Source organism: Dipteris shenzhenensis, chromosome 12 (genome assembly GCF_047967505.1).
Source record: "Dipteris shenzhenensis isolate YYH24624 ecotype China chromosome 12, Dip_SZ_1.0, whole genome shotgun sequence".
Lineage (NCBI taxonomy): Eukaryota > Viridiplantae > Streptophyta > Polypodiopsida > Gleicheniales > Dipteridaceae > Dipteris > Dipteris shenzhenensis.
This window is the reverse complement of record NC_141607.1, coordinates 13,327,712-13,341,314: the sequence shown is the minus strand read 5'-3', so window position 1 is coordinate 13,341,314 and position 13,603 is coordinate 13,327,712. Positions and strand designations below refer to the sequence as shown.

The following is a 13,603-nucleotide window of genomic DNA, read 5'->3' as shown; positions in this document are numbered from 1 at the left end:
TGCCACACAGGAAGGTCGAAGATCCGATCCTGAGACAATACCCCAAAAAATTTTGGCAACCAACAAATGTTTCACCATGTATGACCACATGGGATACTTGGGTCCATCAAGCTTGTCCTCAGATTGAGAACATACCCATCCAATCGTTGCTTCCCATGACAAAAATAAATCCCTGAAGGAAAAATGTGCGCTCAAGAGTAGCCTCAAGGCTTTCGCTGCAAAATGAGTTGGCTGTCCAAAAATGAATGTCAGGCAGTGACCAACCAAAAATTGGCTGCTCAAACAATGAGTTAAATGCAAGTGCTGCCCCAAAAATATGACCTGCAAAACAATATCTATCCGGTGAAAGGACCCCCTTGCCAAAGATAGCTGTCCTGCTAAATATCAGCCCAAAACAAGGGGCAAATATCTGCAAATGTATCCAGTGATCAATTGAGCTTTAAATGTCCCAGATGGAGACTACGTGCCTCAAATCTAACAAGACAACAAGCCCAAATCAAGGGGCAAATGCATAATATACCCAAAATCTGAGAGGGCAAATATGCCAAAAGGAGGGCAAATTGGGAAAAGCCTCAAATTGTGCTCCAAGTTGTAAATGTGATTCAATGTGCTGCAATCCCAACCCAATGTCAATGTTCCTGCAGGACAATGTCTACCAAATGCCCAAAATTGATTGTACCAAGTCAATGTCACTGCAAATTTCAAACTCCCAATTTCTAGAAGGGCAAAACTGTCAAATTTGGGACAAATGACTAAAAGCCCCAAATTTTGCTGAAATAAAGCAAATGTGACAAAATAACTTGCAAATCTAAAAACATCCCACAATCTGTCAGCAATAGATCCAAAATCCCCAGTGTCAGAGTGGAAATGAAATCAAAATAGGACAAATGCTGCAAAAGCCCCAAAATGCGACCAAAAGGAGCAAATGTCACTGGACACAAAAGCCCCAATCTCTAGTGCAATGTGTGCAAACGTGGCATAAAAGAGGGTGAAAAGTGTAACCGGCCTTCAATTTCCTAAATGGCAGTAGACCATAACTTTCATTGCATATTCATTATTCACAACCACATTGCATCATTTCCAACCACTTAACTTTAAACAATACCACTTAAAAACAATTTGAGAAATAACTGGATGGAGGCTAGAGTGCCTTTGCTCAATGAAACCAAGTACAAAGACACCACACTGGCCCCAAACGCTTGACGCCGCTTATGGTATTTATTTATTTCTTTAGGAATGAAATTGGTACATACAACAAGGGCTCACCCTTGTGCTCTGCCCCACGGGCAATTCCACTGTCCAAGCCAAACTTTGGCTACAACCTGCATTCCATCCTAGTGCGCACACTAGTACCCAAGTGCCAAGGCAAGGCTAAGGCATTCACCATTGTCCATGACCACTGTAAAGGTGTCCAAGCATCCAACTTGCTCAACCACAACTGGCAATCCCACAACCCACTGACCAGCCTCTCAGGGTGACCAAGCTTCAACACAGATCTCAAACTGAACAAGTGACCACAATACAGGAAGAAAATCCACACACTGCCCCCTTTGACTCCAATCTGGTTACACCCTCTGTGACTGGGTGCCTATTCACTGCATGAAGGGCCAAGAGGGGCTTCCAACAACAAAGGAGCAACAACAAGCTTCCAAAATGACTTCAATCCAGCTCCAAAACACCTCCAGGGGCAGCAGATCCAAGCAAGCAAGAGGGAGCAGGAGGAAATGGCAGCTTGGAGAGAGAAAGGAAGAGAGAGAAGGGCTGGAATCCGAGAGAGAGTGCAGGAGGGTCACAGGCAAGAGAGGGAGGGTCACCGGCAAGAGAGAGTGCAGGAGGGTCACAGGCAAGAGAGGGGGAAGCCGTGGAAAGGCCTCGTAGTGCTGCATTCACTGAAACCAGCAAGAAAAACACCTCAAAATGGACGTAGATCAACTGCACAGCAACAAGAATGCCTTGAAATAAGTGCCCACTGGTCCGTACAGTAGCAGCTTCAACTCGAGATGCGTGCAAGAGAAAAACAGCCGTACATCAGCGTGGAAGAACCGTACACCATTGTTGGGAAAGTGTGCAATCAATGGAACAGCTGCTTGGGATGTGCGAGCAGCAGAAAAGAACAGCCCATACAGTCCACCTTGGAGAAAACTAGAAAAAACTGCACATACAGCTCCCGAACAACCACCTTAAAGGCTCAGTACAGTCCGTACACAACCTATGGAGCAAGCTTGGCAGCCTTAGAAAATGAACCAGCCACCAATTAAGGTCCAGATTGCAGCGAGAAAAACAGCCGTACCCTTCTCCACGGGATGCGTGGAATGAACCAAAAGAAGCATGTCAAAAGAAATCCGTACCTTAGCCTTAGACAGAGAGGAAGGGGGGTAGGTGTGCATGAGGGGCTGCCACGTGGACCCCTCATTAATGCTCTAACCCACAAAAACCAATGACACATTGGTTTGCTCCTCACACTTAAATCCTAACCCTTCTAACCAATTGAACATTGGTTTCCTTGGGCCTAACTTTAAGACCCCTCCAAACCTTGCCTTGCCCCTAGCAAGTAGGCCTAGTGTGTGCTTCTAAAGACTTCTGGGAAGTGTCGCTTCCCCTGGGCTAGTCCCCTAAGCCAAAGTTAGTCACAATTCATACATTCACGTCCCCGTGACAAAAGCTTCAAATCCAACTATACCAGGTAGATCTGAGTCAAGAGGGAGAGAATCCCAGCCAAATGGTGCTAGAGCAAGTTGGAGCACCTAGCGGAAGGCCCAAATGACTAAAAAGAGTCCAAATCAAAGCAAAAAAACCTCCAAAAATAGTTCCAAGATGCTAAATCAACTTCTGACAAGTTGTCAGATTCCTGGCAGCATCGTGCACCTATCTGTACGGGTCCATACAACCGTACAGACATTCGGACAAAAGCTTCAAATCCAACTATACCAGGTAGATCTGAGTCAAGAGGGAGAGAATCCCAGCCAAATGGTGCTAGAGCAAGTTGGAGCACCTAGCGGAAGGCCCAAATGACTAAAAAGAGTCCAAATCAAAGCAAAAAAACCTCCAAAAATAGTTCCAAGATGCTAAATCAACTTCTGACAAGTTGTCAGATTCCTGGCAGCATCGTGCACCTATCTGTACGGGTCCATACAACCGTACAGACATTCGGACAAAATGATGCGGGACAGGGTCATTCATAAGCAAGCAGCTCAGAAATTTCAAAAAACGTTGAAATCAGACCTCAAAAAGTCAAAAAACAATCGCTGGACTGTTTTTCTACTCAAAAAACAGGTTTCTAGCTATGAAATCAGGCACCGGACTGAGCTGGAGCAAAATGGTAGGTAGGAGCAATGGGAGAGCACGAGGGAAGGCAGGTGGGAAGGCAGGTAGGAGCAAGAGAACCTGCTCTGATACCATTGTTGGGTGCAGAAAGCAATGGAACGGGAGTGGAGTTCGGGAAGCAAACAACAAGTTAGAACAAAAGGTGGTACTGCTCAAATGGATAAGAGAAAAATACAAAGGGTGGCCTATGTGACCCCCAAGTCAACCATATGGTTAGCCAGAGAAGTCAACTCATAGAGTTTACCTGAAGTGCTAACAGCAAAAGCAGCCGACACACAGTCATCCACTTGATAACATCAACGTGAGGTTTCCTTAGAGCAACAAATTTGGAAGAGATAGCAGCAGCCTAAGCTTAATGCACCTTTAAGTCCACTGAAACGTATATTTCCTCTATTTCATTTGAAAGAAACAAAGCATATGTTGTCAATAAGCACAAAGCATGTCTTCATGAAGCTGCACTTTCTTTGTAGGCAGACTAGCTCAGAAAAAGAAAAAGAAAGGAATACCGAAGGAAAGAAGTCAAAATTACTTACTGCAAGTAATGCTAAGCCCGCAGCTACCATATCCATGTTGTCGGAATCTCTGTTTAATGCTACTTCTTGTAACACTGCTTTGGCGTGCTCCTTACCAAAAATTCTTAAAGAACATCTCAAAGCAAGCACTTTCATAAACTCATGTTGAGGATGATTTTTACCAATTCGTTTCAGTAAGTCCACCTGTAAGCCAGCAAATACAGAGTGTCTGAATCAAACTTTGACCCAAACCCTTTAAACTAGCAAATATTTTCACTGATAGAAGACTAGGAAAGGTAGCCAAATAAAAGCATGTTTACAAACTTAGCTTCCTCAATCCTAAGTGCAGCTCACGTTTATTGTTTCAGACTCAGTGAAACTGGTATTTGGATCGAGCAATTGAGACAACGCCTTAAAAATCTTCTTGTCCTTCATACTGTGAAGCTTTTGAAAGTTTTCCTCAACTTTGTGATCATCCACAAATGATAAGGACATCGCCTTAAACAGGTGCTGAATATGAGAATCATCCATTTTCAATTCCTGCATTGCATTTTTTCCTAACAAATATCACTTTTAAGCAAAAAGACACTGCTTTATTTCGATTCTGAAATTTTAGAATTCATGTATGCTTAAATCTAGCTGACCTTTCCATCTTCACGAAGAGAAAGATACGCAGACATGTCCTCCTGCAACCTACAATATAAGGTGGAGCGGTGATTCCATGAACAAAAACAACACTGCTTAAAACACACGAGCAAACTCAGAAAGATACCTTTGCTTCTGTAGTAGGACTCTTGCCAATGCCTTCTTATCAATTTCCTCAAAAGCCATATACATTGCAATCCAATGCCTGGTCCTCTCCAAGACAGAAAGCTGGCAAGGAAAGAGGTTTTCTGAAAGCAGGATTTCAAGTGCAGCTGGCCTGAACGACCCCAAGAGAGATTACAAAAATGCTACAATGTGAATAATGTCAGAAATTATAGTTATACTAGTGCACCCATTCCTATTAATGACACTAAAGTTAGCATAAAGCATAGACATACTGTACGAATTGAAATAATGCGCGCACACGCACACATGTAACATATATGTGTGCATGGTCATCCATGTGTGACAATTACATATTAACCCAACAATTGAAGGCCATTAGGTCTAGCCTCCGATGAAGAGGGATCAAGGATGCGGGACCAAATGCTCCATCTTCTTGTACCTTCACCCAAAGGTGTGCCCATGCCTTTTCCTAGGCCGAGGGTAAAGGGGCTACCATCCGCTTCACAAAAGTATTCTCAATCTTACATTGACTTATTAAATGTTTTTCCAGAGAGCGAATATTTTACTTACACTATCCATTGCATCGAGCACCAAATGTATCCACAATCTATATAGATCCAAAGGTTAGTTTTAGGAAACGCATGGCTGTTCTTGAAATTGTAGCTTAGTGCTCGCCTTTAGGGTCACACGCTAAATATAGCAAATAAATATAAGCAACAAGGTAAATGTATAAAGATCTTGGGACCCCAAGCGTAGACCTAAGGGGCCTAGGTGTCCACACCGTTTCTCTAAAGTCCGCAATATGGATGAAGGTCAACTCTTGCCCAAGGAGTAGTCAACACTTGGTTGCGGGCTCCTATAGTATGGCACACAGGATCCAAGCTTGTTGACTTTTTGCGGGAGGGATTTTAATGCTTTGCAGCTGTCTAGTCTATAGTTGGCGTGTTTGGTCTTTGCCACTCGCTTGGCAATATCTATCTTGACTGTTATGACCCCAAGGTCATAGCATGAGGTGGCATTAATGATGGCGTTAGGTCCAGATTGTGGACCTTTTAAAAGAGATCAGTTAGTATTCCCAATATATGGGTGCCCTTATGATAAGGACACCCTTGGGTGAGTATATATATGAGTTGTGTGCTCATTGAGATCTCGACAAGGACTCCTTGAGATACTGAGACCTTTGTTGGTAAGCTGAAAGGAAAGCAAAGAGAGTACAAACTCAGAATACTTGCATTATGGAATGAAGAAGAGTGAGGTCCTTAAGTAGGCACCTCATACATGCTCACTTACATCACTGATGCCTTCAGAGCTCCACAATCATCTCCTCAATTTGCTCCTAGATTCTCTCAATCATCCTATGTGGCTCTCCACCACCTAACTGTGCTTGTGGGCACCTAACTGTGCCTCTAGCACTCACACAAAGAAACCAAGGTGTGCCTGAGGCATACACCTTGAGATATCCCATCAAACCCTCCCTCAAGGGAATGCCTCAGGCTATGTCAAGGATACATCTAGTCTCATAGTTTCTCATGCCATCTCATGGTGGTCAAGGATAAATCTATGGCTAGGTTCTCATGCTAGCAAGGGTTCCCTTGGGTGTAAGGTAAACAAAAGGGACACAAAAAGACCTTCCAATGGTTATCTCCCCTGCATGTACATGCACACAATGTCTGCAGGAGGTACCATGGAGCAAAACATACACATGGCCTACATCATAAGGTGACCAGAGGTGTTTACAAAACACACAAAAACACAATAGTTTATTTCATTCATTTTGGAGGACTATCTAGGCTGAGTACCTTGACATAAAAAGAGAGATCTGAAGCATACATAGAGATGATTTAAAATGCATAATCTTCATGGGATGCCTCATCTTGTGGAGGCAGAATATCCATGTCAAGGCAAGGTCTTACCACATGGGCAGTGTCTAGTGCCTTATAAGATGGTACTATGATAGAACAAGTGGATCTGAAAATCATATCCTTCAAGAGAACAATTATCTTGTCATCTCCATAGTTGTGTAGAGAAGCATATCTTAGGTATCTGACCTTCATCTTTTTCTTGTACTTGGAGTCAAATAAAAGTGCCATGAGAGGGTAGATCTCAGGCTTTGTAGTTGCTTCCTTTTTGGCAACCATTGTTTTGGCAATCTTCAACAAGGAAGTCAGGTTGACATTTTCATCCTTTGTAGCATTACAAGACATTGCTTTATGTTTAGGCTTTTCACATATTTTGCATAAGAAAGCCATGAGAGGGTCTAACCCAGGTATTGGGCAGTGTCTTCTCTCTTACAGGGCTTAGAATAACAACTGAAATGCTTCAAAATATAAGCATTTAATGTACAAAGTCTTGTGACCAAATTTCAAACAATGATGCTTCTTCTTACATGCTTCATAGAAGTGGCTAAAATGAATACTTTCCAATCAAAACCAGGTCTAGCAATTCAAAACAAAACTGAAGCCACACTTGTACTGCAGTTATTGAAAGTTTCAAAAAACCAGAAATGCTAGAGTAGCATTTTATGTAGCATCATCTTCAAAAACTTGTCCAAAACTGTCAAAACCAAAAGGCTGAACTTGGAGGGCTTGTAGCTCACTCTTCAAAGCAAGGAAAAGAGGGCTTTCTGAAGAAAAAGCAAGCTCATATACCAAAGAGGGTCCAGCACAGAGGTTGGACGAAATGGTGCGCACTTTTGCCCGGGGGAGTTGCTACAGGCTGAACCTGAGTTTTGACGATTTCTTCCTCGTTACTGAACCAAATGAGCTGAAAAATGGCTCAAAATCTTCGTCTTGACGTCGCCCATCTACTCCTAAGAGAGCTCAGGCAATGGCGGAGCAGGCAGGGAGTATTGAGCAATAGAAGAAATTTGCTGTTTGGAGAATGGCAGCCAACAGAGACGTTTTTTTCTCAATTGCTTGCAGGTGGAAGTTCGCCCATACTAGAGGAGTTTACAGCTCAGAGGGTTTGGGCAATGGTCGTTTGTAGGCGGAGAACCAAGCTCTCAAAAATTTTGGGAAGGAGGAGGAAAATGGAGAAGAAGAAGATGATGATGTGGCAAAAATGGACTCAAGGGGGATCAAAGGGCTATGATACCATGTTGGTAAGCTGAAAAGAAAGCAAAGAGTGAGTACAAACTCAAAATACTTGCATTATGGAATGAAGAAGAGTGAGGTCCTTAAGTAGGCACCTCATACATGCTCACTGACATCACTGATGACTTCAGAGCTCCACAATCATTTGCTCCTAGATTCTCTCAAACATCCTATGTGGCTCTCCACCACCTAACTGTGCTTGTGGGCACCTAACTGTGCCTCTGTGCCTGAGGCATACACCTTGAGATATCCCATCAACCTTGTAGAGGCCAATGCATAGTCTAGTCTAACGCTTAGTGCTATGAGACATACTTGGCTAACTTTAGTAACTTCGGGCTCAGAAGGTGATCCTTAACGTTGGATCTAAAGTAGTTAATCTCTTTATCGACTCTTTTCCCTTTTTTTAAACCGAGAGAGACAGACAAACAGACAGATAGAAAGAAAGAAGAAAGAAAAAAACTTTATTGAAGTCTACTAAAGAATGATGGGAGCTTCAAAAGAAAAAAACTTTATTAAAGTCTACTAAAGACTGATGGGAGCTTCGTAGAGAGAGAGAGAGAGAGAGAGAGAGAGAGAGGGCACAACAATGACATTGTCTCCAACAACTAGTTTGCATCTAGTTCATATAGGCTGGTCTTTACATACATCTCTGTACCTCGGGATGCCACCACCGATCCTGACTTTTTCAAACATTTGCCTACTAGCCTCATACATTTTGCTGTCCTCCACAAACATTAATAATCATTTCTATCTTTCTCATGCGTGTACACTCTCTAAATCACACTTGCACATAAACACTACTAAGTGTGTGTATCTTTTTATTGCTACATAGAGACAAAAACGTACATACCACATCACAGCCATGGAAACTTAGTCAAGAACAAGCAGAAGAAAGACCTAATATGCTCCAAGCATTACTATTTCATCACCAGTAAGCTTTTTGTGCATCAAATTGAAGGGCACCCAACTTAGTCAAGAACAAGCAGAAGAAAGACCTAATATGCTCCAAGCATTACTATTTCATCACCAGTAAGCTTTTTGTGCATCAAATTGAAGGGCACCCACAATTTTAGTCATTTTCTTGACCTACTTGAGGTTTGAACTAAATTTGACTGTAACTCCCAAGCTGGAATTTCTACCTGAATTCCTTAACGTCTTTGTCATAGCAGCAACGAATGAGTTTGCTAGGTATCCATTCTAATTCCTTGTCACCATTGGAAAAGCCCTCGTAACACTTTGTGCAATAAGCTCTGTAAACTTCAGCTAGCCTTAGAAATGCTTCTTTCCTAACAAGAACCTGCATGGTCCTTCAGCCATCAGCTTTAACTTACTAAGCAGCTTAGAAGTACTCAACACAACCAGACAATGAATATGACCAAGGACACCTGTCAACAAAACATCTCAACTCAGCACACATCCTTTGCATACATGCAAGTAAGTTTTGAATTCTCTCGACCTTCTTGTCTCGAAGCCGTTCAGCAACATGTGTAAGAAGTGAGACTGGTATCCACCTAAAGTTGTGCTTTGCAACATCACATATGGCAGTCACAGCATGCAAGCGTACAATCTCCTCACTATCCAGGATACGATCATCCAATCCAGCTGTTACAAGAAAATAGACAAGTAATCTGCTTTCAGTACTAGCTTACGAGTATGTTGTGTGACCAAACATCTAGACCTCTACAAATTCTGGCAGCACCATGTTGACTCTCTCACCCAAAATTTCAGTGGCCTCCCTTTCCGAATGATTTGCTTTCAGACAGTCCTTTGCACAATCTATCATTGCAAGTCGGACTTCAACTGCTTTATCGGTAAACCTCTTCAAAAATTCTGAAAACAATTGCCGATATTCTTTAGCAACATGCTGCCCAGGAAGCGCAAAGAGCCTCCCAAGTAGTTGCACAGCCTTCAGTCGTACATCCAGTTTATCGTTCTGCATTAAGATGCCCATTCAACTCAGCCTGAATGGTTACAAAATCCAACAGAAGCACTTCACCGAAAAAACTTGCACATAGGAATTGCTAAGGTTAAAGTCTACTAGCATGTATGTACACCCAAATGTACTCGCACACACATGTGCATGCACACATGTATGTATTATATAAAGCTCCTTTATGGCTGGCAGCAACTCTTTTCTTAAAATTAGCTTTCATAGGGTCAGGGAAGGAAACACTCTAAATCGCACATTGCTCAATTTTAGAACAAGGCTTATCAGACACGGACCTTATTACAAAAAGCCTCATATTGTATTGAAGGGGTCATGACAACACACAACCATACACATGCACACAGGCAAATTTGGAGTAATATATGGCAACCATGGCAGCAGGTAATTATTACCACAAGTTCTTGGGTAAGGTTGGGGATGACAGCAAGCACCATCTGAGGTGCCCATTGGTATATTTCATGTATGATGTCATGATAGTCTGCATGTAGATCAATATCAGCTGCCTTTCCCTCCAACATTACAGATGTCAACAATCGCTGTACATACGGCTCCAATTTTTCTGCACACTGTTGAACTACACCAACAGCAAGTTTGTGCGCAGCCGCAGATACACCCTGTACCCAACTTCAAAAACTCAGCACAATTTTATATGGCAGAAGGTGCTCAAAAGCAAACTCCTACAAAATTCATTCAACAGCATCCTGCTCTTACATGAGCAGAAGGTACTCAAAAGCATACTACTACTAAACGTTCTTTCAAAAAAAACACTTCTAAAAGATTTACTCGATATAAATATGAAAGATGAAAACATCTGATCCTAGAGTTAATAGGAGATCTTTGACTTCAAATCTCTCTTGATTGACTAGGCAGAAACCTACCTTTGAAAAAGATTGATCCTTTGCTACGGATTTCTAACCCCATTCTCATTATTACAATGTTCTTCGAAATTCCTTTCCTATGAATACTGCCATATCTGGCTGAAGCATCTAGAAATATCTTCCTGGTCTTACATGGCCCCGGTGGAAAATGGTAGAAAATGAAGTCAATCTTCATGAAAACTTACTGTTTCACTCATTTGTAAACTTTCTATGTGCATTAACCATTCTTTGACAGACCAAGAAATCCTAATCTAACTTGAATCACTTCAGATTCTTACCTTTCCACTCGTCCTAATTTTAAACCTTCTTAATGGATGCATTTTGGATATTTACCATTAAATCCAACTACCAAAGTCCATGTCGTAGGATTCCCAACATTCATCTTCTTTATAGATGACTGGTAGGTCTCAACTATATCCTCAATAATTATTGCCAAAATTACCACATCTCCACAAGGTAGCCATTTATCCATCCACTTAGGAATGTTTACTAATCAAAGAACACTACTCATCCTTTAACACGGACAACTATTGCTTAGTTGAATAGAAATTTCAGTTCATTTCAGATCATTACCCACCTAAGACCAATTAGCAAGCATGGCACTACTCAAACAAGCAGATACACTACCTTGGAGTGCCTTTCATCATCCATGCAGCTTGGCAGACGTGAGAGTATCTCAACGGTTCCGCTCACAAGCCGTTCCCATTGCTTACTTCCTTTCATGCTGAAGATACATATACCTAGATGAATCTAGGAACATTCCCAAACTCATCCTCTAAAAACACAACATAGTGCAGTTTCAATCTCACGATAGTCACTCATAAGATTGAAAACCATAAACTCCATCACGCATAGCAAGGACTAGCTACTATGGCATCCCCACTGACGTCATCAACGCCCAACAGTGGGTGTAGACCATAGCATAAAGGTATGCTCTCACACATACAAATCCACACACCCACACATACTTGAGCATCCATTTATACAAAGTCTTTGTACTGAGTTTCTGTTGGCACTCCGGAGGTGAAGGGCACTCAGCCATGACGAAGGCTAGCACTAAAGGAGAAGGCTAATCAAAAGGTAGTCCAAATCTCTTCAGTCAAGCTACAACTGCTTGTGAAGTCTAAACGATTTCATTTTAGTCTCTCCCAAACGAGCATCCAAATCTAAATCTAGCTGATAGGGCAACGCACCATTTAAGATAAAAAGAATTATCGCAATACCAACAGGCCGCAACTTGGACAAAAACTTCACAATGTGAAATTTGCATGTCCGCTAATACGGCAGAAGCATATACCTAGATGAATCTAGAAACATTCCCAAACTCATCCTCTAAAAACACAACATAGTGCAGTTTCAATCTCACGATAGTCACTCATAAGATTGAAAACCATAAACTCCATCACGCATAGCACGGACTAGCTACTATGACATCCCCACTGACGTCATCAGCGCCCAACAGTGGATGTAGACCATAGTATCATAGTATAAAAGTATGCTCTCACACATACAAATCCACACACCCACACATACTTGAGCATCCATTTATACAAAGTCTTTGTACTGAGTTGTTGTCGGCACTCCGGAGGTGAAGGGCAAACTCAGCCATGACGAAGGCTAGCACTAAAGGAGAAGGCTAATCAAAAGGTAGTCCAAATCTCTTCAGTCAAGCTACAACTGCTTGTGAAGTCTAAACGATTTCATTTTAGTCTCTCCCAAACGAACATCTAAATCTAGCTGATAGGGCAACGCACCATTTAAGATAAAAAGAATTATCGCAATACCAGTAGGCTGGAGATACAATCAAAACATCTGCAGAGAACCAATTACTGTGTTTGAATCCTAGATTTAGTAAGAGATTTTTCCATGAATTGGATAGGCTCGAGGACCTTAAGTTTTGCTGTTTGGATGAGATGATTTGTGGAAAGATAAGGCATGAATAAAACTCGGACGGGTGACCTCTTAGGAAGGGGGGGATGTTGGCTGCCCTCATCTAGTTTCCTTTTTCCACTATGGTATTGGAGAGAATGTGGTAGCTAGGACCTCAACTGAGTGTGGCTTGAGGGGTTTCCAATTTCCAAAATTCCATACCCAATGTTGCTGCATACAAAGAACTATATACTACACATATGTCATACATGGGCTCAGTCAATGGACTAGTTCATACCAGTGTTGATGCGTACAAAGAACTTTATACTACACATATGTCATACATGGACTACGTCGATGCACTAAGGAACCCCATCCACTTATATTGATACCATTTTTCAATATACTACCACAACCTTCTTCAGATTGTGGAGTTTCCAAAGCCCTCGGGAGACAAGGCATAGCAAGCATTGACCTCTTGCAGTAGACATTGTGAGTGTGAGAGGAGCTATGCGCTATTTTCAACCTACTATGAATGTTTCTAGGCAAAATTATGAAAGTATAGAAATATATGGCAGCCTTATTCATTCCTCCGTATGCACATGGACCCCCCAGCACCACGCACACACATGCACTGAAACAGCCCCATCAAGTCAAGTCACTTCTGACATCAGCGCAGGGTAGCAGCCCCAAACCAGGGCCCTCGATGCTACAGGACAATCCCGCAAAACAAGCCATAGGGGTTCTAGCTAGATTGGAGTAAACTTGGACGCAAATAAAGAGTCATCAATGTCACCTAGTTTCCTAACAGAGTATAGGAGATCTTTCAACTCTATCCTAACAAAGGCCTCTTCATTTAATCTTTCATTAACAACATAAAAACACCACTAAGAATTCTTTTCAAGTATGTTCTAATAAAAAATTTTGAATACAATAATAAAGAGAGAATCTATTCAAAGCTGCAATCAATGGTAATTCACCCACGAGACCAACATCACCTCCCAGCCATAGGCTCAATACGCCGAGCCACCCTTGAGCCTGTGGTCTACACCACCGCGAGAGCCAACCAGCCTCCATGTCAAGACATGAGTCCATTATTACATGCCCTTCCCTTAGCTATTGTTCCCTAGCCAAAGGTCTACATGCAAAGGAGGCTCCAACTCCTCGCACCCCAAATACTGAGCCCCTGGCTCATACTTAGAGACCTAG

The 13,603-nt window shown here is 42.2% G+C and overlaps 1 protein-coding gene across 1 annotated transcript in view; it reads right to left on the bottom strand.

The window, feature by feature from the left end:
* The window catches only part of LOC147895838 (sister chromatid cohesion protein PDS5 homolog A-like), a 130,480-nt gene that overhangs the window by 73,841 nt on the left and 43,036 nt on the right, over positions 1 to 13,603 (bottom strand). Inside the window, exons 5-12 of the mRNA XM_087382347.1 lie at positions 10,040 to 10,261; positions 9,416 to 9,632; positions 9,156 to 9,301; positions 8,839 to 8,996; positions 4,609 to 4,758; positions 4,481 to 4,529; positions 4,191 to 4,376; positions 3,858 to 4,040 (exon numbers count right to left, since the gene is read on the bottom strand). Coding sequence (XP_087238473.1) covers positions 3,858 to 4,040; positions 4,191 to 4,376; positions 4,481 to 4,529; positions 4,609 to 4,758; positions 8,839 to 8,996; positions 9,156 to 9,301; positions 9,416 to 9,632; positions 10,040 to 10,261 — 1,311 coding nt within the window. The remainder of the gene's footprint in view (positions 1 to 3,857; positions 4,041 to 4,190; positions 4,377 to 4,480; positions 4,530 to 4,608; positions 4,759 to 8,838; positions 8,997 to 9,155; positions 9,302 to 9,415; positions 9,633 to 10,039; positions 10,262 to 13,603) is intronic.